At 37.7% G+C, this 24,552-nt stretch overlaps 1 protein-coding gene and 1 non-coding gene across 2 annotated transcripts in view; both read right to left on the bottom strand.

Moving 5' to 3' along the window:
• The window catches only part of TMTC1 (transmembrane O-mannosyltransferase targeting cadherins 1), a 336,358-nt gene that overhangs the window by 133,094 nt on the left and 178,712 nt on the right, over nucleotides 1-24,552 (bottom strand). Inside the window, exon 8 of the mRNA XM_023555130.2 lies at nucleotides 23,176-23,365. Within this exon, the coding sequence (XP_023410898.1) occupies nucleotides 23,176-23,365 (190 nt within the window). The remainder of the gene's footprint in view (nucleotides 1-23,175; nucleotides 23,366-24,552) is intronic.
• Nucleotides 15,820-15,923, bottom strand: LOC111748473 (U6 spliceosomal RNA). The gene has a single exon (XR_002784194.1). It is a non-coding gene; the product is annotated as a U6 spliceosomal RNA (small nuclear RNA).

The following is a 24,552-nucleotide window of genomic DNA, read 5'->3' as shown; positions in this document are numbered from 1 at the left end:
ATGAGGCCTTGATTTCAGTGGAGGCTCTGTACCTGGGAGGCAATGGTGGACCAGACAGGGTGCCACGAGAACCAAGGAGAGAACAGATAAGCAAAAGCTCAATCCTGTGTCTGGAGTCTGTCCACAGTGAAGGGGAAAGAGACAGATGAAGACAGCTGCTTAGGGACCTAGGCTTTGCATCTTGCTCACTACATCTAAAACGAAGCGGGTGTACACCTGTAATGATGGGCCACAGAATCCTAGGTCTAGAACTGTAAAAAAGGTGACCCAGTGTGGGAAGATGGGGTAATTAGCCCACGTTTTCCCTCTATAACGATTCAGATAGGAACCCAGAAGGATTCAAACCTACAAGAGAAGTCATGAGTGAATCTAGCTTTGAGGAACTGGGGGGGGAACAGGCAGAGGATAAACCAGACGCCTAAGTTAATAAATTTGCTCCTTCTATCTTGACTACTCAGAAACCCTGATAGCGTAGTGGTTAAGAGCTATGGCTCCTAATCAAATGGTCAGCAGTTCGAATCCACCAGGCGCTCTTTGGAAACCATATGGGGCAGCTGTACTCGGTCCTATAGGGTCACTATGAGTCGGAATCGACCCGATGGCAATGAGTTTGGTTTGGTTTGGTATTTTTGGTATCTTGACTATTGCTCAAGTATTTATGTTAAGGAGATACCTCTCTGCCAAACCCTTCTAAGGCAGCAAGCTATAGACTTGTTTTGATAAGAAAGAGATTAAGTGTTTTCTTTTTCACACAGCAAGTCACTCGCTAAAAGTCATGACTCAGCTACCCACTTGGAGTTGTCACTTAGAACACAGTCCCTCTTTTCTGTAATCTAAGATCAATGAGGAGCCACAAAAATTGGACACAATTTCATTCTCTTAGCGGAGATTCAAGTATTTTAGAGCTCCATTTCCCAAAGACAGCAATTCACCATGCTTTATCAAACAAATCTGGAGAAAAATTCAAGGCCTATTTCAAGGCTGCAATATATGAAAGTAACAAGAAATTCAGTAAGCTTCTATCCAAACTAAAAAAAAAAAAAGTGAGAGGTTTAATTGCAGAATAAAACTTCTGGGAGAGCTACTTTTTCTTTTTTTTTTTCTGACTAAAACCAAAAAAAACCAAACCCAGTGCTGTGGAGTTTTTCTGACTAGTAAGTGTATATACATAACAAAACATTTGACATTCCAACATTTTTTTTTTAACAATTTAGTAACATTAATTACGTTCATCATGTTGGGCAACCACTACCACTATATATTTCTAAATTTTTTCATCACCCTTAACAGAAGCTCATTGCTCCTTAAGCTAAGACTCCTCTGTCCTCCTCCCTCTGGTGGAAGAACTACTATTAATAGTGGATTTGATACCTGTTATCCATCAATGTACTCATCTAAACTGAAAATGTCACCTATAATCAAAATTGTTGTATCTCACTGGACAAGACCCGCTTTCCTACTTCTGAAATGTATGGTGATAAAAGTGTGATAGATGGCTTCGCTTCTCAAGAAGAGGTTAAAAGGCTCTTTCTATAAATAACTCACATGATTAAATAGTGCTCTTCCCTCACATTTAACTGTGCATTCATGCAGCCTATCTACTACAGCTTAAAAGGGAAAATTCAATGGACTAGTGAAATATACCAACTAATGGAAACAAATGTCTGATGTTTTAAAATGGTATCAAATAATTGTAATATTTCAATGTCAGACATTCAAACACCTATTTTCATTATTGAAAAACATGGACAATACATACATAAAAGGATAGTTTTCCACCAAATGGCAACAAACTAAATCTCTGAACCGCATATAAGAGAAAGGAAGCTTTATACGATTTATATGAAGCTTGATATAAAGATAAAAGTAAGAACTTGACCAAAATTAGGGGCCATTTTTTTTCTTGGAAACTTCTTACAGGGTAAAACACCAAAAAACCCACTACTGTCGAGTCGATTCCGACTCATAGCGACCCTATAGGACAGAGCAGAACTGCCCGATAGGAGTTTCCAAGGAGCACCTGGTGGATCTGAACTGCCAACCTCTTGGTTAGCAGCTGTAGTGCTTAACCACTACGCCACCAGGGTTTCCCTTACAAGGTAGTAGGAAAAAAAAAAAGTTTTAGACAGAAGAACGGCGATAGTGTTTCTCTGACAAATTGTGGCATCAAATTATTCTCAAGTGAAGATACCACCATAATGAGGACCAAATTCTCTAATAGAAGACTAGAGTTCACTTGCCAAAGTCATCCAAATCAAAAGGGATTGTGGTACACTGGAATGCAGAGAATTTTCAAGGTAATACTGGGGAGGCTAACATTCTTCCCAACTAATCACTTTTTAAGAGCAAATGTCAGACTGCTGGCTGCAAGCTGACTAAGCCAATTTGGCCATTTAAAATCACCAGGTCCTTTGTAAATACTGATGGCCTTTGGCAAACAGAGCCAGGTGGGATGTAAAAAGTGCAATTTTTTATTAACAGTCACACACTGGTTTATCAGGAAGCTCAGAGAAGTCCTTTCTTTGTCCTCCAGATCTCTTACAAGAACCTTCCACAAAAGGTCTCTCTGAGGAGAATGTAACAACATTCTGAGGCAGATACAGCTCACTTCCTACTCAGGTAAGGGACAGAGTACTCTGTGAAGTGTCTCCTTCTGAATCAATAAAGCTGGTGAAGATAAAATTTTTAACCTACTCCAGTAACAAGGAAAACCATCTGTGGAGAGATATAAGACACTTTGGTCTTACTTTGGAAACTGCCACTTAATGAACTGATGAATAAGCTATTTTGGTGATACTCACTTCCCTAAACTATAACATGTTATGAATGGCCTTGTAGTGCCCCTCATCTCATCATAAGTCTTAACAACAGTCACAGTCATTTTTGTAGCAAATCCGCAAATGCATTACTAATTACAGCCTCAATACAATGAAAAACCAGGTTTCATGAATCTGCTTCTAGGTTTAACTTTTACTTGTTTACTGCTTGGTAGCTACAACTTCAAAAGAAAAGGTTTCAAAGGAATCCTTTTCCAGTGCTATGATTCTCTTGTTGATGTATTTTTTTTTTTCTTGAAGTGTTAAGGTAAGCAGGAAAACGTTTAAACATTGCTGGAGAACGAAGAATTAAGAAAATGCTTCAACAGTGCCTGTCAAAGTCCATTTATTCACTCACCTTCATGTGCCTAAGTCAATATTTTTCTCAAAGCATGTTACAGGAACACTGATTCTGCAAAAAGTCCCTAGAAAGGGGGCTTTTAAAAAATTCAAATAAATTTTAGAAATGCCATTTACCACATGTCGCTTTTGGAAACTTTCAAGGCTTAAAGTACAGGAAGGACTCTTTGAAGTTCTTTGGTAAAGAAATATGTTGAACTTTTTAAAACCCAGTGCTCCGAAATGCATTTAGCAACAGAATTTTTAGTTAGAGTAATGTTCCTTAGTGGACCATATGATACTGGAACGTATTTTGAGAAATGCTGGTATGAACTGCTCTATTAGAATAAAATTAGAAATGAAAGTGTCCACTTTCAGAGTTTCTATAACCTGTCCCAGAAAATCATCTCACTGTCTGACAAACAGAAAAATCTTCCTGGATCTCAGCTATATCCTCCATGCTACATTTTAAATACATTTTCTCCTGTTCTGTCCTGGGTAGAGATGAAGAATAGCTGATTGCCATTTTACATGTAAAAAATCACTATACATTTAGGGAACTTTATTAAGTCATCCATCTGCACAGTATTGGCTACAGGCAAAATAAGTGTGAGACCAGGAAGATTTCTTGGTAGATGAGAGATATGTTTAGATCATATCTGTGTTCAGAAAAATAATTCTCTCAGTAGTGTTGTTGTTAGCTGCCGTCGAGTCAGTTCCAACTCATGCCAACATACAACAGAACGAAACACTGCCCAGTCCTGCGCCATCCTCACAATCGCTGTTATGCTTGAGCTCATTGTTGCAGCCACTATGTCAATCCACCTCGTTGACGGTCTTCCTCTTTTCCGCTGACCCTGTACTTTGCCAAACATGATGTCCTTCTCCAGGGACCGATCCCTCCTGACAACATGTCCAAAGTATGTAAGACACAGTCTCACCATCCTTTCTTCTAAGGAGCATTCTGGTTGTACTTCTTCTAAGGCAGATTTGTTCATTCTTTTGGCAGCCCATGGTATATTCAATATTCTTCGCCAATACCACAATTCAAAGGCGTCAATTCTTCTTCCGTCTTCCTTATTCATTGCCCAGCTTTCACATGCATATGATGCGACTGAAAATACCATGGCTTGAGTCAGGTGCACCTCAGTCTTCAAGGTGACATCTTTGCTTTTCAACATGTTAAAGAGGTCCTTTGCAGCAGATTTACCCAATGCAATGCGTCTTTTGATTTCTTGATTGCTGCTTCCATGGATGTTGATTGTGGATCCAAGTAAAATGAAATCCTTGACAACTTCCATCTTTTCTCCGTTTATCACGATGTTGTTCATTGGTCCACCTGTAAGGATTTTTGTTTTGTTTATGTTGAGGTGCAATCCATACTGAAGGCTGTGGTCTTTGATCTTCATTAGTAAGTGCTTCAAGTCCTTTTCACTTTCAGCAAGCAAGGTTGTTTCATCTACATAAAGCAAGTTGTTAATAAGTCTTCCTCTAATCCTGATGCCCCGTTCTTCTTCATATAGTCCAGCTTCTCAGATTATTTGCTCAGCATATAGATTGAATAGGTATGGTGAAAGGACACAACCCTGACACACACCTTTCCTGACTTTAAACCAATCAGTATCCCCTTATTCTGTCTGAACCACTGCCTCTTGACCTCTGTACAGACATAAGTGCTGGATGAAATGGAAGTGTGAAAAAAGCTCCTGAATTCAACTATCAGGTTTTATTCTATCTTTATTCTCCATACTTGTAATATTGTTTGGGATTAGTGAGTGCTCAATTAATGCTGGATTAACAAAACATTTTGTCTCATTGTTTTCTATTAGATTTTCCTTTCCAAATGCATTACCTTACACATATATTTCCAAAAAATTTCTTCTGCTTGTCTCTAAATACTTTGCAAGCTTTGAAGATCATTTTCCATTTCTACCACATGGCTACATATACAGCTGCTAACTGTGACTGGTCATCCCCTCAGATCCTTGGCCTCTGCCTATGAGAGACACAAAAAGGACAAGGGGTAAGCAGACGTTTGAGACCACTACTGGACATTTCCCACCAACTCATTTATCTTGTTGAAACACTTCTGAAAACATTCCCATCCTCAGCAATGGTTCTCTTGGAAAATGTGGTCACTGATTATTCATTCATTAAACATATAATCTCTTTAGGCATTGTACTTACAGGCAACGACTTAAGGAATATAGCAATCAATCACTTCCACCTTTTTTGTATTTTCCAGACACTATTCTAGGTTTAGGATTCCTGGTGGCACAGTGGTTAAAGTGCTTGGCTGCCAACTGAAAGACTGGCAGTTTCAACCCATCAGCTATTCCATGTAGGAAGGATGTAGCAATCTGATTCCATAAAAATTTATAACCTTGGAAGCCTTATGGGGCAGCTCAATCCTGTCCAATAAGGTCACTGTGAGTTAGAAGTGATTCAGTGGCAGCAAGTTTTTTTTTTTTTTTTTTTTTTTTTTTTTTTTTGCTTATTCTAGAGTCTTTGGAATATATCAGTGAACAAAACAGACAAAAAAGGAAAAAAAAATCTCTGCTTTTCCTGGGGAATAGAACCTGGTGACGGGTATCTGGAGCACTTGATGGGCATATGATACCTTGAAATTCAAAACAAGATGGTCAGGGTAAGCTTCCTTGGGAAAGCGGCAATTAAGCAAAGACTTGATGGAGATAAAGTAATCAGCCATAAGGCAATCTGGGAGAACAGATTTCTTCCCAGGCAGAAGAGGAAAGGCCCTAAGGTAAGACTATGCTGCTGTGGTTCAAGGAACAGCACGGAGATCAGTGTGACTAATGCTGAGTGAGCAAGGTCCTGAGTAGCAGGAAATGAGGTCAGGGAAAGATTAAAACAGACAATGAGGAGACAGATGCGTTAGGACTTTGTAGGACCTTTTAGGCTATTATAGAGATTTTGACTTCTACCCTGAGAGAAATGAGGAACCACTGGAATAGTTTAAGTAAAAGAGGGACATGATCTTATGTTTTTTTTTTCTTATATTTATTTTCTTGGTGTTGTTGAGAATATACACAGAAAAATGGTCACCAATTCAACAGTTTCTATATGTACAATTTAGTGACACTGATTATATTCTTCGAATTGAACAACCATTCTCACGTTCCTTTTCTGAGTTGTTTCTTCCTCAGTAACACAAACTCACTGCACCCTAAGGTTCCTATCCAATCTTTCTAGTTGTTGTTGTCCCTTTGATCCCATATAGATAGTCCTTGAAAGAGCATAATGCTCAAGGCAGGCTTTTTTTTTTTTTAACTAGTTAAGCTACACTATTATTTGGTTTTAAGATGACTTCAGGGGATATTTTTGGTTTAAGGTCTAAAGATTGTATCAGGGCAATAGTTTCAGGGGTTCATCTATACTCCATGGCTCCAGAAAGTCTGGAGTCCAGGAGAATCTGAAATTCTGTTCTGCAATTCCCCCCTTTTGACCAGGATTCTTCTATGGAAACCTTGATCAAAATGTCCAGTAATGGTAGCCAGGCACTATCCAGTTCTTCTGGTCTCATGGCAAAGGAGGCCATTGTTCATGAAGGCAATTGGCTACATATTCCATATCCTCCTCCTATTCCTGATTCTCCTTCTTCTTCTGTTGCTCCAGGGAAACAGAGACCAATTGTTGCGCCTTGGATGCCCATTTGCAAGCTTTTAAGACCCCAAGCACTACACAACAAACTAGGAGGTAGAACAGAAGCACTAAACATACTATTAGGCCAATTAATTGGGATTTCCTATGAAACCATGACCCTAGACCTCCAAACTAAGGAGCCAAATCCCACAAGATCTTTGGTTATATATAAGAAGCCTGAACAGCTACTTTTTCTTTTTTTTTTTTCAGCCATTGTTGTAATTAATCTATCACACAGCTTTTGCAAATTCAACTTTTTACAGGTGTACAACTTATTTACAGCAATTACAATTGGCTACCCTTAATCAATGTGATTTTTCCATCACCGTTAGCCTCCTTTCCCCCTCCCTCTTGCCCCTGGTAACCACTAATAAACTTTGGTCTCTATACATTTGCCTTTTCTTGTCTTTTTATATAAGTGAGGTCATACTACATCTGTACTTTTGTGATCGGCTTATTTCACTCAGCATAATGTCTTCAAGCTTCATGCATACTGAAGCATGCATCAAGACTTCATTTCTCCTACTGGCTAAGCAGTATCCTATTGTATGTACGTACCACATTTTGTTTACCTATTCATCTGCTGATGGGCATTTAGGTTGTTTCTACCTTTCGGCTATTGTGAATAGTGCTGCAATGACCACTGGTATACAGGTCTCTACTTGAGTTTCTGCTTTCAAGTCTTCTGGGTGTGTACCTAGGAGTGGAATTGCTGGGACATACGGTAGTTCTGTTTTTATTTTTCTGAAGAACCACCACATTGTTTTTCACAATGACTGTACCATTTTGCATTCCCACCAGCAATGGATCCAAACAAACAAAAAAAAACCATTGCTGTCAAGTTGATTCTGACTCATAGTGATTAATTTCTTTACATCCTCACCAACATTTGTTATTTCGTTATTATTTTTTTTTTAATCTTAGCCATCCTACGGGAATGAAATGGTATCTCACTGTGGTTTTGGCATAGATCCTGTTTCATTTTTCTGCATGTGGAAATCCAATTTTCCCAGCACCGTTTATTAAAGAGGCTCTTCCTTTCCCACTGAATGGACTTAGCACTCCTGTCAAAAATCAGTTGACCATAGATGTGTGGGTTTATTTCTGGACTCTCAATTGTATTCCATTGGTCTATGTGTCTATTGTTGTACCAGTACCAAGATGGTTTCATTACTGTATCTGTATAGTATGTTTTTAAATCAGAAAGTGCGAGTCCTCCTACTTTGTTATTCTCTTTGGACATTGTTTTAGCTATTTGGGACCTCATGCCATTCCATATGAAGTTGAGGATTGGTATTTCTTTTCTTGTAAAGAAGACTGTTGGAATTTGATCAGGATAGCATTGAATATATAGAACGTTTTGGGTAGTTACTGACATCTTAATGATATTAAGTCTTCCAATCCATAAACATGGAACACCTTTCCATTTATTTAAGTCTTCTTCAATCTCTTTCAGCAGTGTTTTATAGTTTTCATTGTATAAATCTTTCACATTCCTGGTTAGATTTATTCCTAGGTATTTTATTCTCTTAGATGTTACTGTAAATGGGTTTGCTCCCTAATTTCCCTTTCAGATTTATCATTTCTGGTGTATAGAAACCTAACTGATTTTTGTTTGCTGATCCTGTATCCCGCACATTTACTAAATTTCTCTATTAGCTCTATATTCTTGAACTCTTTGGGATTTTCTATATATAGGCAGTCCCAGAATTACGAACGAGTTCCATTCCTAAATCTGTCTTTAAGTTGAATTTGTACATAAGTTGGAATAATTAAGTACAATTTGTACAATTCAGTTAGTCAAAACGCTTGTCTTAGTATGTAGTACACAGTGTACATTTCTATGCATAGAAAACATTAAAGAAACACTTCCAGATATACTAAGACATCTTTAACATAATAATACAATAATAATAATAATGTTTGGATGAGCATCACAAAGTTGCACCTGTTGGTTATTATGAACCACTATATGTACCTCAAATTTTTAATAAAACAGGCTTTATGCAGTTAGTTTGTAACTACATGCTGTATGTATGTCGGATGTTCGTAACCCTCAAACTGCCTGTATAGGATTATATCTTCCTTGAGTAGAGATAATTTACTTCTTCTTTTCCAGTCTGGATACCTTTTATTTCTTTTTTCTTGTCTTATTGCTCTGGCTAGGGCTTCTAATACAATATTGAATAGAAGTAATGAGAGCAGGCACCCTTGTCTTGTTTCTGATTTCAAGGAGAAAGTGCTCAGTCTTTCTCCATTAAATACAATGTTGGCTGGCTTTTCATATATGCCATGAATCATACTGAGGAATTTCCCTTCTCAAGAAAGTGTGTTAGATGTTATCAAATGCTTTTTCTCACTCACATTTTTAAAGAATAGTTGCAGTCACTGTGCTGAGAATAGACTAGGCCATTGACACAAAGGTAGAGAAGACTAGTCAGGTGGCTATTGTAATAATCCAGGAGAGATGATGGTGGCTTGGGCCAGGGTGAGAGCAGTGAAGGTGGTGAGAAGTGGTTAGAGTCTATATATATTTTGAAAGTATAATTGATAGGATTTATGGACTGGAGAGTAATGAGGGAACAAGAATAAGAAATTTAGCTTGGGCAATTAGTAATATGAACCGAGACGTAAAACAGTATTAGGGAAACAAACTGATGAAGTAAGTACATGAGTTAAATTTTGGACAGGTTAAGTTTAGGGCATCTGTGTGGAGATGTGCTTATATAGCACTTTTTTTCCTGAGAAGCCCTGCTGGTACGGTGGTTAAGGCTGCTTACCAAAATGTTGGTGGTTTGAATTCACCAGCCGCTCCTTGGAAACTCTATGGGGCAGTTCTACTCTGTCCTATAGGGTCACTATAAGTCAGATTTGACTCAATGGCAACAGGTTAAATTTTGATTTGGTTCCTTCCTGAACATCTCCAACTACCATATATGTTATTTCATTTATTCTTATTATATTTCAGATGAAAAATAAGATTGAAGACCTTAACAGTCATCAACTTTTTCATGTATAATAATACAGGTATTTAAACATTAAAGCTTCTACTACAAACTTGCTTTCTTTCTAATATTCTGTGCTACCTCTCTAGGCAAGGAGCCCTGGTGGCACAGTGGTGAAGCTCTTGGCTGCTAACCAAAAGATCAGCAGTTCTAGGCAAAGCATATAGAAAAATAGGAAATTTTAGGCTTTTTAGAGAGTAGGGAAGGAGTAATTCTCCCCAGGTTGTATTATCTCATTCACCATTTCATTACAGCCTCTTTTGAGATTGTACTTACAGAGAACCACTTGGAAAATCTGGCAATCAATCACTTCAGTCTTCTTTGTATTTCCCAACACAACAGGTAATTTTCAACGGGCTTTCAGTTTACAGGGATTTTTAGTTGCTTTTACTTCTGAATGTCCTAACTACACATTTCACTGTTTTCTCAGAACAAGTACAAAGGGTGTGCTCCTTTAAATAGAAACCTCATGTTCTGAATAGAAAAAGGAAGGGTAGAATGGAGTTACAAAGGTCTTTTGACCTTCGTAAGAGTTTAAAAAAAAATCATAAGTACCATAAGGCTAAGTGGTAATGAGCTGTTTTTATAAAAGCATGAATGATTAAGTTAAGAAAAATAACAAGTGTTAAAAATTGAGATTACCGCTCAAAAGATAGCAATTATTCTTCGTAAAAGCAAATAATAATACAGGCTATGAAATCTTGCTGAAAATCATAAAGTGCAGAAATCAAGAAAAGGAAGCAAAGCTGTGAGTAATGTCTGAAAAATCCTTTTTCCAGAACACAATTAACTAATTATTCCATTAATAAATTTAATGAGTCTTCCAACTAAGTTATAAACATCAGAGAGGAAGGTAAGTAGTTTTCTTATTAAATAGCATGGCTTGAGAAAATGAAGTTGCCCTGTGAAGGCAAAGAAGAAAAATGATTTAATGATGTAGAAAAACTCCTGCCAGGCCTAGATGAAAAGACAAGTAGAATATTCCAGGTACAATGGAACTGTATATTACACATTCCCTTAGGAAAAAGAACTTGCATGAGGAACTGATCCAACAAAAGATGACTAACTTCGCAGGTGATATATTAATAATTGACAAAAAGGAACCCCTTGGGAAGACTTTGCTCAAGGGTATCTGACTGTCAGATAAAAATTTGTACTTCTAGTGTCCATTTTGTTCCAGTCTCCATCATGGAAGGGAATGGAGAAATCCAAAAATGGAAGTAAGAGGTTTTAAGAACAACAACAATAAAAGAAAATGATTCTTTTATTAAATCCTGCCTATTTCTGCTCAACTTCGAACACCTTCAAAGGTATCTATAATAAATCTATAATTTGGAAGTTTTGGTGATAACCCTAATATTCATTTATAAATAAGTCAGTAATATTTGCCACTATTTTCTTTCTCTTAATACTTATTTAACTAACAGAGAATTTTTATGTTATGATTCTGCCCTTTTGTTATATTTGAACATAGCTACTTCCACAATATACGCAAGCATCAAAAATCTGAAAGTATGGTACTACCATGTGGTCTTAGGTCAAGAATTTAAACACACTTCCCTATTCCTCGAGGTGGGAACTAAAGGTGGGAGGTGGGGAGCAGGGTGAACTTTCAGTATCATTACACATACTTTTTGATCATATAAACCGTGACTGTATCTCCAAATAGAATCAAAACAGCAGTCAACTGGGTATAGTTTTTTAAGCCTGTTTATTTGTACCAAATGAAGACAGGAACCCTTCAATTTTATTTTATTATTTGTATATTAAAACATAATGCTTATTCCATCAAGTTTATAACGGCTCATTCTGCAATTTAAAAAGAGGTATTTCACAGTGATCTATGTGCCACAATAATAATTTAACTTATTATTTGGCGTAGCTAAATTCAAAGTAAGTTCCAGAACTCTAAAAGTATGTTCAATTCAACTGTACGGGTCTATGTTGGTCAAATGGTCTATCCCAGGAGTCAGCTAATTCATGCTCAATGGCAGAGTTAAATAGTTCTGACAAAGCCAGCAAAGTGTTGAATATTTTCTATCTGGTTCTTTTCAAAAAAAGTTTGCCAATGTCTTGTTAGCCTATTAAACTACATTAATTTCTATAAGCTGTTCCAAACCCTTTTTGGAATGAGGTAAGTATGTCAGTAAGAAAATAATCATCTTACAATAGTGGCCCTCATTCTAATCTCACCTTCTTGTTGAGACACGTGAAGGTTTTAATCAAAGAGAGATCTTATTCTAACAATCTCTGTCAGATGATGTTAGCTCTTTTGGTGAGTAAGTTGATGGAGAGATACAATATGGATGAGTACGAAGGTGCATCAAGAGCAAGGCTGAGAACAAGTATGAAAGCAGATCCCTCCCCAAGTGAGGAGGTGCATTAGCTCCACCCTTACCTCCGCCCCTCCATTTACACCAAGTGGCCACTAATGACAGTTCCATTGGTCAAGCTTGAAATTTACCCCCATGAAAACCTGAGAATTTGGCCTTTTCCCCATGTGTCAATCTATAGCCTATGCTTTATATTGGCTACAGCTGAATGATGGAGCATAGTCCAAGTGAATACATAGATTGGAACAAAAACGTTACTATTATTACTAATCCCTCAAAGCCCATATGGGGGGGGGGCGGGGAGCCCCTACAGCCTAATACCGCCCAAAAAACCAAACCCAGTGCCATCAAGTCGATTCCAACTCATAGCGACCCTATAGGACAGAGTAGAACTGCCCCGTAGTTTCCAAGGAGTGCCTAGCGGATTCAAACTGCCGACCCTTTGGTTAGCAGCCATAGCACTTAACCACTACGCCACCAGGGTTTCCCTATAGCCTAATATCCACCCTCAAAAGATATCTCATTGTTGAGGCCATTAGTAAGAATGTCAGTTATCTATAATCTCCCTCCTTTTCCCTCTGATATTCCATTTAAAAGTATAACACAAGGTTATAGAAGGTCTCGAGACACCTTGTAAGACATTTATAACCAAGTTACTTTCATATAATAAAAAACCAGTACCGAAATATAATTTAGTGCCATTTCCTCTGTTATGAAGGGAGGCCACATCAGAAGACACGTGCAATAAGGATCCATAAATAGAACCAAGAGTATTAACTCCCCTAAACAGTCCAAATTAGGCTGGCTACTGTCCTGATTTATGTCACTATTTATTGCAAGTCAACAGCCTAGTCTGACATAAAGTCTGTAAGAGTCATAAAGAAAAACCCGAGTGCATTTTCAGCCTATGGTCCTCCTGGGGTACAAAAATCCACTATTCATAGAAGAGAATGGAATAACTGACCTTTGGCTTAAATACCCTTTACCTCTGCTGTCCATAAATTCCAACAGAGTGATATCCCAATCACAAAGGGTAAAAGCAAATAAGTTCACTTGAAAATCCATTATTAAAAAGAATTCAATCCAACAAAGGATTTCTAAATTGTTCTCTATATGATGTAATAAAAGTTCAAATTCAGTCCTAGTGAATAAGGGATATGAGTAGGAGGAGGGGACAAAGGAGAGGCACAGAATAAGATAAATTCTACATTTGTATTTTCAAAGATGCCAACAGAATTCTTCTGGGATAAATAATAAACTACTTTGGAAAGTTTTAAATTTCTTATTCCATGAAAATAGCACAAACTAGAATTGATCTCTAAATTCATCCTGCAACTATTTCTAGAGACAGGAAACCCTTAGAGTCTGCATCCTAAATCTTCCATTCAATTCTGGACAAGATCTTGTCAAAAGGCAAAATCTACTTTTTGAGTTGTCTGCTCAAATGCCACCTTATCTGCAAGGCCAACCCTGGCCTTTTCACAGCACTTATGAACACCTGACATATGAAGATATATGTTAAGGGCTTGAGTATAAGATCCATGCAGACAAGGCCTTCGTTTTGTTCACTGCTCTAATCCCAGCAACTAGCAGGCACCCAATGGATATTAACAGAATGAAAGAGAAAGAACTAATGAGGCTGACAAGAGTAGATTCTCTCCTGCATGTCAGCTAAAGTGGATTCTGTATGACTGAGGATGATTGAGAGAAGAAACTGAAAGAAATATTTTCCATGATCCTCTGGACTCAGTGTATATGTTTGTTTATCCAACAAAAAGTCTTCCCCTGGTAATGTACTGTCCCACCTAAAAATTTAAGGACAGCTGTTTTTGTTTTATTGTTAGCAGCCATCGAATTGATTTTAACTCATGTTGACCCCATATATCAGAGTAGAACTGCTTCACAGGATTTTCTTTATCTTTTCCCATACATTTATTTTTAGTTATACTTTAGATGGTTTATAGAACTAGCTTCTCATTAAACAGTTAGTACACATGTTGTTTTGTGACATTGGCTGCAAACCCCACAACATGTCTACACTCTCCCCTTCTTGACCTTGGATTCCCGGTTACCAGCTTTCCTGTACCCTCCTGCCTTTTTGTCCTTGCCCCTGGGCTGATGTGCCCATTTAGTCTCGTTTTATTTTATGGACCTGTCTAATCTTTGGCTGAAGGGCGAATCTCAGGAGTGACTTCATTACTGAGATAAAAAGGTGTCCAAGGGCCATACTCTCGGGGTTTCTCCAGTCTCTGTCAGATCAGTTAAGTCTGTTTTTGTGTGTGTGTGTGTGAGTTAGAATTTAGTTCTACTTTTTTCTCTAGCTCTGTCTGGGACCCTCTGTCTTGATCCCTGTCAGAGCAGTCAGTGGCGGTAGCTGGGCACCATCGAGTTGTACTGGATTCAGTCTGGTGGAGGCCATAGTACTTGTGGTCTATTAGTCCTCTGGACTAATCTTTCCCTTATGTCTTTGGTTTTCTTCATTCTCCCTTGCTCCCAAAGGGGTGACACCAGTGGAGTATCTTAGATGGCTGTTCACAAGCTTTTAAGACCCCAAACGCTATTCACCAAAGTAGAATGTAGAACATTTTTTTTATACACTATGTTATGCCAGTTGAGCTAGATGTTCCCTGAGACCATGGTCCCCACAGCTCTCAGTCCAATAATTTGTTCCCTCAGGGAGTTTGGATTTGTTTATGCAGCTTCCATGACCTTGCCTTGTACAAGTTGTGCTGGCTTCCCCAGTAACGTGTACTGTCTTACCCTTCACCAAACATACCACTTATCTATTGTCTATTTAGTGTTTTTCCATTCTCACCCCTCCCCTCCTTCATAACCATCAAAGATTGCTTCTTTTTGTGTGTAAACCTTTTCATGGGTATTTAGAGTAGCTGTCTCATAAAATATTTGTCCTTTTGTGATTGACTTATTTGACTCAGCATAATGTCTTCCATATTCATCCATGTTGTGAGATGCTTCACAGATTCATCATTGTTCTTTATTGTTTCATAGTATTCCATTATGTGTATGTATCAGTTTGTTTACCCATTCATCTGTTGATGGGCACTTAGGTTGTTTACATCTTTTTGCTATTGTGAACAATGCTGCAATGAATATGAGTATGCATGTGCCTATTTGTGTGATGGCTCTTATTTCTCTAGGATATATTCCTAGGAGTGGGATTGCTGAGTCATACAGTATTTTTCTAGCTTTTTTAGGAAGTGCCATTTATCATTTTCTAAAATAGTTGTACCATTTTGCATTCCTGCCAGCATTGCATAAGAATTCCAATCTCCCTGCAGCCTCTCCAACATGTTATTTTCTGTTATCTTTTTTTTTTTATTATTCATGCCAGTAATGTTGGGGTGAGATGCTATCTTACTGTGGTTTTGATTTGTTTTTTTTAATGGCTAGCGGGAAACCCTGGTGGCGGAGTTGTTGAGAGCTACATCTGCTGACCAAAAGGTGGGCAGTTTGAATCCACCAGACACTCCTTGGAAACTCTGTGGGACAGTTCTACTCCGTGCTACAGGGTTGCTACGAGTCAGAATCGACTTGACAGCAATAGGTTTGGTTTTTTGGTTTAATGGCTAGTGATCAAGAGCATTTCCTCATTGTGTTAGTCACTTGAATGCCTTCTTTGGTGAAGTGTCTGTTCATATACTCAAAAATATGGAACATTTCATGAATTCCCACGTCATCCTTGGGCAGGGACCATGATAATCTCTATATCGTTCCAATTTTAGTGTATGTGCTGCCAAAGCGAGCGCTCCATAGGATTTTCAAGGCTTGACTCTTTGAGAAGCTTATCACCAGGCTGTCTCCCGAGACTTCTCCTGGTAGGTTCGAACCGCCAACCTTTCAGCTAGCAGTCGAGTGCTTAACCAGTTTAGCCACCTAGGGGCTCCTCCAAACCAAAACCAAACCTGTTGCCATGGGGTTGATTCTGACTTATAAGATTATAAAATCATTTTGACCTAACACTCACTGGTAAAGGACACATACCATTTGGAAACTATTCTAGGTGAATGGAGCTGTGCTCAGTTTGCTGACATTATTATACACACAAACTGGTGACACAGTGGTTAAAGCACTCAGCAGATTTACAATGAAACTGCGGTCAGAACCCACCAGCCGCTCCAAAGGAGAAAGATGTGGCAGTCTGCTTCCGTAAAGATTTACAGCCTCGGAAACCCTAGGGGGCAGTTCTACTCTGTCCAACAGGGTGGCTATGAGTTAGAATCGACTCGATAGCAACCGGTTTTGGGTTTGGTATTACACACAATGCATCCATTCTTCTTTTGAACACAGAAGGATATCCATAAAGCAGGACCTCTATTTTCAGAAAAATTTACTCCTACTGTTTTCATCCTGGAGACAGAGCTCTCAAGATCATGTTTTTAGTAACTAATCATGTTGTTGTTAGGTGTCACTGATTTGATTCCGACTCACAGTGACCCTATGTGACAGAGTAGAACTGCCCCATAGGATTTTCTAGGTTGTCATCTTTTTTTTTTTTTCTTAATCTTTATGAGAGCAAATCACCAGGTCTTTCTCCTGCAGAGCTGCTGGGCAGTTCAAACCTCCGACCTTTTGGTTAGCAGCCAAGCACTTAACTATTGCATCACCAGGGTCCCTTAACTAATCTTAGCATGTACACACACACACACATACAAATAGGATCATCACCACTTCAAGAACTAGCAGGAGAATTGGCCTGATTCCCATCTCCCTCCCAGTGTGTAAGCAGATCAAGAAAAAGAGAGGCCTGGCCACAAAAACATGAGCTAGAAGCCAAACCGCTGTCTCTGATCTCTGAAAGAAGAAAATGTAGAGTACAAGCAGCCTCCAAGAATTGCAGGAGGCTTTAGTTAATGTTTGCAAAGAATTCTCAGGATGAAAACCACCAGAGAAGGACTAAATCTTCATATCACCATAGCTGGAATGCTTTGCTAATTTTTTCATGGTGGATTTAGGAGATTTTGAAACAAATTCCATAAAAGTAAAAGATTAACAGCCTTCAAAGGAGGAAATTTCCATTCATTCATTATATTATCAAAGATACACCAGGGAGGGACAAGGCTTGCCTATACATGAGGTCTACTGCCATCAAGAAAGTCCATATTTAACATACCTGACTGAGATGACAGTCGGTGGGGACTCACCACTCTCCTTAATTATTTGGGATGGAGTCAAGAAAAACTCTTAATGATATACCAAGTCAGTGTGCCATTATATGACATTACATATCCTCCTGCAGATTAATTGCAACACAGAAGTTCCAAGCCATAAGCTGAGGCCAGATGTTAATAAAATAAACTTCATATTTACCCCAAAACATTTCACGTGCTATTGAGTATGGTGCTTTCATAGGTTACACATAGTTCATTTAAAAGAAAGAAAAAGATTCTGCATACTAAAACCAATTAAACAGAATTACTAACTTCTTGTAGTTTTACTGGAAACCCTGGTGGCGTAGTGGTTAAGTGCTATGGCTGCTAACCAAAGGGTTGGCAGTTTGAATCCGCCAGGCGCTCCTTGGAAACTCTATGGGGCAGTTCTACTCTATCCTATAGGGTTGCTATGAGTCGGAATCAACTTGACCGCACTGGTTTTTTTTTTTTTTTTTTTTTTTTGTAGTTTTATTAATTTAAATAAAATATACCAATTGTCAAGCTCTTGGTACTTGAGATACAGCAGTAAACAAAACAAAAAACAAACAAGCAACAACAACAAAAAACCCTTTCCTCATGGGGCTTACATTCTAGTTGGAGGAAAACAACATTAAATAAAATAATCAAATTATATAGTATTTCAGCAATTTTTAGAAACTAGTAAGTACAGTGAAAAATAAACAAGTGACAGGGATGTAGGGAGTGGGGCGGAGGGAGCATTTTAAATAGGGTGGTCAGGGTAGTTCTCACTCAACTGAGGAGGTGAAATTTGAGCTCAACCTTGTTTAACTAATTGGCATGCCAGAGTTTCTTCAGGATAGTTATTTGCATCATCCTTAATTCATAAAACTGATTTACAGAAAGATTAATAACAGGGTTCCTTTAAAATAAGGAGTTTGAACCATTCCAAAAATGTTTTCGGCAAATTTCCAGGAACACATATTGTGCTTTGTATTGAAATTTCAGTTCTGCATTCATTCCAGCCTTTCATCTATTTGTATTGTATTGGTTTTAACATTTCTTTTAAGCCTTATTGAGGTATAGTTTACATAAAACAGAATTCACCCACTTTAGGTGCACATTTTGGTGAGCTTTGGTAAATGTGTATCGTCCTGGAACCACCTCCACAATCAAAATGTAGAGTGTCCAATACCCCAAAACTTCCCTCATGTCACTTTATAGACAATCCCCACCCCCACACGCAGACAACTACTGATTGCTTTACTTTGTCATGATAATTCTCCTTTTTCTAAAATTTTATATGAATGGAATCACATCTATGGAGTCTTATGTGTCTGGTTTCTTTTACTTTACAGGATGTATTTGAGATTCACTTGTGTAGTTTCACGTATCAGTCATTTGTCCCTTTAAATTTCTGAACAATTTTCCATATTACCTTTATCCATTTATAACTGAGGTCATTAAGTTGTTTCTGATTATTATGAATAAAGTTGCTATGAATTTATGTACAAGAATTTTTGTGGGCATATATTTTCATTTCTCTTGAATAGATGTTGCTTTTGTCAGGTGCCATCGAGTTGGTTCCAATTCACAGTGACCCTATGTATCACAAAATGAAACACTGTCCCGTCCTGTGCTATACTCACAATCGTTATACTTGAGCCCATTGTTGTAGCCACTGTGTCAATCCATCTCATTGAGGGTCTTCCTCTTTTCCACTGAACTTGTACTTCAAGTACAATGTCCTTCTTCAGGGACTGATCCCTCCTGATAACATGTCCAAAGCATGTAAGATGCAGTCTCACCATCCTTGCTTCTAAGGAGCATTCTGGTTGTACTTCTTCCAAGATAGATTTAATTGTTCTTTTAGGCTGTCCGTGGCATATTCAATAGTCTTCACCAACACCACAATTCGAAGATATCAATTCTTCAGTCTTCCTTATTCATTGTTCAGCTTTCACATGCATATGAGGAAACTGAAAATACCATGGCTTGGGTCAGGCACACCCTAGTCTTCAAGGGTCAACTTTGCTTTTCAACTCTTTACAAGAGTCCTTTGTAGCAGATTTGCCCAATGCAATATGTCTTTTGATTTCTTGACTGCTGCTTCCATGGGTGCTGACTGTGGATCCAAGTAAAATGAAACCCTTGACAACTTCAATCTTTTCTTCATTTATTATAACGTTGCTTATTGGTCCAGGGGTGAGGATTTCTGTTCTTTTTATGTTGACACGTAATACATACTGAAGGCTGTGGTCTTTGATCTTCATCAGTAAGTACTTCAAGTCCTCTTCACTTTCAGCAAGCAAGGTTGTATCACCTGCATAATGCAGGTTGTTAATGAGTCTTCCTCCAATCCTGAAGTCCTGTTCTTCTTCATATAGCCAGCTTCTCAGATTGTGTGCTCAGCATACAGACTGAAAAGGTATGGTGAAAGGATACAACCCTGACGCATAACTTTGTTGACTTTAAACCACTCAGTATCCCCTTGTTCTGTCTGAACAGCTGTCTCTTGATCTATGTACAAGTTCCTTATGAGCACAATTAAGTATCTGGAATTCCCATTCTTCACAATGTTATCCATAATTTATCATGATCCACACAGTCCAATACCTTTGCACAGTCAATAAAACACAGGTAAACATCTATCTGGTATTCTCTGCTTTCAGCCAGGATCCATCTGATGTCAGCAAAGATATCCTGTATTCTGCATCCTCTTCTGAATTTCTGGCAGTTCCCTGTCAATACACTGCTGCAGCTGCTTTTGAATGATCTTCAGCAAAATTTTTCTTGTGTGTGATATTAATAATATTGTTCAATAATTTCTCCATTTGGTGGGATCACCTCTCTTGTGAATATCTTCCAGTTGGTTGGCCAGGTAGCTAGCCGTCTTCCAAACTTCTTGGCATAGATGAGTGAGCACTTCCAGTGCTACATCTGTTTGTTGAAACATCTCAGTTGATATTCCGTCAATTCCTGGAGCCTTGTTTTTCACCAATGCCTTCAGTGCAGCTTGGACTTCTTCCTTCAGTACCATCTGCTTCTGATCATATGCTACCTCTTTAAATGGTTGACCGTCTACCAACTATTTTTAGTATAATGACTCTGTGTATTCCTTCCATCTTATTTCGATGCTTCCTGCATTTTTTAATATTTTGCCCATAGAATCCTTCACTATTGCAACTCGAGGCTTGAATTTTTTCTTCAGCTCTTTCAGCCTTTGGTCTTTCCATTTTTTTCCTGTCTTTTTAATGACCTCTTGCTTTCTTCATGGACCATGTCCTTGATGTCATTCCACAAGTCGTCTGGTCTTCAGTCATTAGTGTTCAATGTGTCAAATCTATTTTGAGATGGTCTCTAAATTCAGGTGGGATACACCCAAGGTGGTACTTTGGCTCTCGTGGACTTTTAATTTTCTTCAGTTTCAACTTGAACTTGCATATAAGCAATTGATGGTTTCTTCCATAGTCGGGCCCTGGCCTAGTTCTGACTGATGATATAGAGCTTTTCCATCATCTCTTTCCACAGATGTAGTCAATTCGACTTCTGTGTGTTCCATCTGCAGAGGTCCGTGTGTATAGTCGCCGTTTATGTTGGTGGAAAAACGTATTTGCCATGAAGAAGACGTTGGTCTTGCAAGATCCTATCGTGCAATCTTGGCATCTTTTCTATCAGCAAGGCCATATTTTCCAACTACTGATCCTTCTTCGTTTCCAACTTGCGCTTTCCAATCACCAGTAGCTATCAATGCATCCTGACTGAATGCTCAATTTCAGACTGCAGAAGCTAGTAAAAGTCTTCAATTTCTTCATCTTTGGCCTTAGCGGTTGGTGCATAAATTTGAATAACATTCAACTATTATTCAATGACAATTTGAGTAGACACTGAAGAGTAAAATTGCTTAATTATATCTTTAAGTTTTTAAGAAACTGCCAAATTTTTCCAACTTGGCTGAACCATTTTTCATTCTCACCTATAATATCTCAGGGTTCCAGTTGCTCCATATTTTGTCCAAAACATGGTATTTTGTATCTTTTTAATTACAGTTCCTATAATAGGTGTGGAATGGTATCTCACTGTGATTTTAATTTGAATTTCCCTAATGCTTAATAATACTGAGCATCTCTGCATGTTTATTAACCTTAGTGTATCTTCTCTTGTGAAAAATCTTTTAAAATTGTTCGCCCATTTATTAACTGAATAACTTGCCTTCTTTTTACTGAATTTTAAGAACTCTTTAAATATTCCTGATACAAGTCCTTTATAGATATATGTTTTGCAAATATTTTCTCCCAATTTGTGGTCTGCATCTTCATTTCCTTAACATAATCTTTCAATGAGCAAGCATTTTTAGTTTTAATAAAGTCCAATTTACCAACTTTGTCTTTTACTGTTTGTGCTTTACATGTCCTATATAAGAAATTTTTGCTTAACTCAAAGTCACAAAGATTTTCTTTTATGTTTACTTCTATGAATTTATGGTTTTATTTAGTTTTTCATTTAGGTCTATGATTCACTTAGAATTTCTGTATCACTGTGAGACAAGAGTTAAGGCTCATTCTTTTTTCTTTAGAGATGTTTACTTATCCCAGCATTGCTTACTGATAAGACTACCTTTCCTCTATTAAACTACCTTGGTCACTTTGTAAAAAAATCACTTGATTAAATAAAAAAAGTGTAAGCCTACCTCTGAACTCTCAATTTGTTTCATTTTCTAGATAATTTTCTTTCCTGAATTTAGGTTACATGTTCCTGTTTCTATACATGTTTAGAAATTTTTGGTTAAAAAACAAGCATTGTAGGTCAAACAGTACAGTAACTCTGGGTTCTATTTTGTTCTTCTGAAATTGTTTGTTTAATATGTGATAAATCTGTCTTTACTCAAGTGCAAAATCAGTTTCTCCTACACAGTGCTGAAATTTCTGCTGAGTTTTAACTTTTTTTTTTTTTATTAATCAGATCTCTGGGGATTTTCCCTGTGCCCTTATAGTTTTCAGTCAACTAAAGAGATACACAGAGGTTAAACAGACAACTCAAGCCTCCACTATCTGCTGCCCAAGCTGTGTAGGAGATGAGGAACACATTCAAAGTCGCAGCAAATATCTCCCTAGCCTTTCTTTGTTCACTGGACTCCCTAGGAGTTCCAAGTGCACATGCTATTTAGCAGTCAGCCATGAATGCATGGAATGTATATTATCTCAGCCCTTCTATAGCTCTCCTGCTTCCAAAATCTCCTGCTTAAATATCTAGCTGCTCTGCCACTCTCCTAAACCAAATCTGCCATCCAGAACTGACGGCATGAGAACACTCTAAGGTAAGAAGCATTTTATCCAATGCAGAAGCACTTTTTATGAGTAAAAACTTTTCAAGTTCTTTACTGTCTTTGGTCATTTCTGAAATGGCTGTATTTAATAATTTTGCTCAGTTTTATACTATTTTTTTTTTTTGGAGAGAAAATCATCCAACCTCATGCAGTCATTACTAGAAGCAGTCTTAACTATACTGTAAGTACTTACCTATGTATATATTATTTTTCATTTTATTTTATTACACAAAATAATCTCATTGTATTATTGCATAAAATCAAGCAAATTAAAAAAATAGCCAACCACAACAGGAAAAAATTTGTTTGCAAACAATCTTTCCATGACTGGTAGAAACAGTCAAAGAAAGTATATGATTAAAGCTGTCATGGTTTGTTAACCCTGTTAAGGACTTCAAAATATTTAGATTTTATAAAGCTTTAGCTTTTATAGATACAAAGTTTTGTAGACCAGAAAGTAGATTCAATTTAGACCAAGCCTTCTATGGGGAAAAAAAGCATTACTGAGTACAGAGCACTTCCCTTCAAATGCAGACAGTTCATTTGAAATTTTGAGAAAATTACCTTGAAGGCTGCTAAGCAATGTAGGCTTAATAAGGCCATCACGACTGCCAGAAGGATGGTGGCTAAGTTCCGCGTGTCCCATATGGTCTCTACCAGAGGAATACTTCCAACCTGCCAGTCGTAGCACAGGGTAATGGGTGCGAGCAGAAGCCACACATTGAAGGCCAAGAGGTAGGAATAGGTAAGGAATCTACAAAGAGAAGAAGAATCACTGAAAAAGAACCTGAAATTCATGACCTACAACATTCTGTCACATGTTTCTACTAATTGTCAATATTATAGGAGAAGAAAAGGTAAGATGGAAAACCATTCATTCATCACTAAATTCATCATTTTGGAATATATCTAATAGGTTCCAGTAACTGTGTTTGGTGTTGGCTATTCAGCGGTAAACAAACGAGACAAGATGTATATTTAAAAACAATTATACAAATAAATACGTTGCAACCTGAGAAAAACGTTATGAAGGAAAACTCTGATGAAAGCAACTAACTGACGGAAGTGTTGCCCTGTTGAGTATGATATCCCTGGGTAATAGTGCCTAGAATCCTGCACTAGAATTTATAATACCTATCAGAATCATCCATATTGAATTTTTTTTTTTTAATCAGAATGTTTGTAGGACAGAAATAAAATCCTCAGAAACAAACGGAAGGGGCTAACCATGAAGTGGAGACCAGTACTGCTCACCTTGCTGACAAGAATGGCCAAGTTGACACTGGAAAATCATCAACACAAATCAGGGTGAGGGTCAGTAAGGGGGATTATTCACTCCCCTGATTTTCAAACCCCCAAAAGAGAAATGAGTTGATGGAGTGGAGATAATTTGTTTCACAAAATTTTATGTTGTTATTTTAAATAAAATGTTAACATATAAATAGTGCAGCATATACTGAAAGCTTGATAAACTCTAAGCTTTGTTATTTAAAAAAAAAAAAGTTTCCTCTTCCCTTTTAGGATTGGGCCTGTGAAATTGTCCCATGAGAATGCCAACTCCATGGTAAGATAATTAGATCACTTTGGGCTCATTTTTTACAAAGCTTCCAGGCTGAACGCTTAGCTTGGTAAAGATTCCCTACGACTTGATTTTAAAGATGAATGTTGAACCACCAAACCTAGCAAGAAAATCACACAACTTTGTCACGCAGTCAGACGCTAGTTTTTAAAACTTACTTAACAAAAAATGTTTCCTTGAAATAATGGATATAGGCAATGATCATTAACGGCTGCTAAAATTATTAGATGAAAAGCTGATGGGGAATCTTATGATGGATGTATCAAGTTAATCAGGTGACTAGATAAAATTGTTAAAATCAATTTTAACATCACAAAAAAGGAGATAAACAGCCAGATGTCTTCTTGATAGAAATACACAAC

This window comes from Loxodonta africana, chromosome 4 (genome assembly GCF_030014295.1).
Source record: "Loxodonta africana isolate mLoxAfr1 chromosome 4, mLoxAfr1.hap2, whole genome shotgun sequence".
NCBI lineage: Eukaryota > Metazoa > Chordata > Mammalia > Proboscidea > Elephantidae > Loxodonta > Loxodonta africana.
The sequence above is the reverse complement of the archived record's forward strand: the minus strand, read 5'-3'. Positions and strand labels throughout refer to the sequence as shown.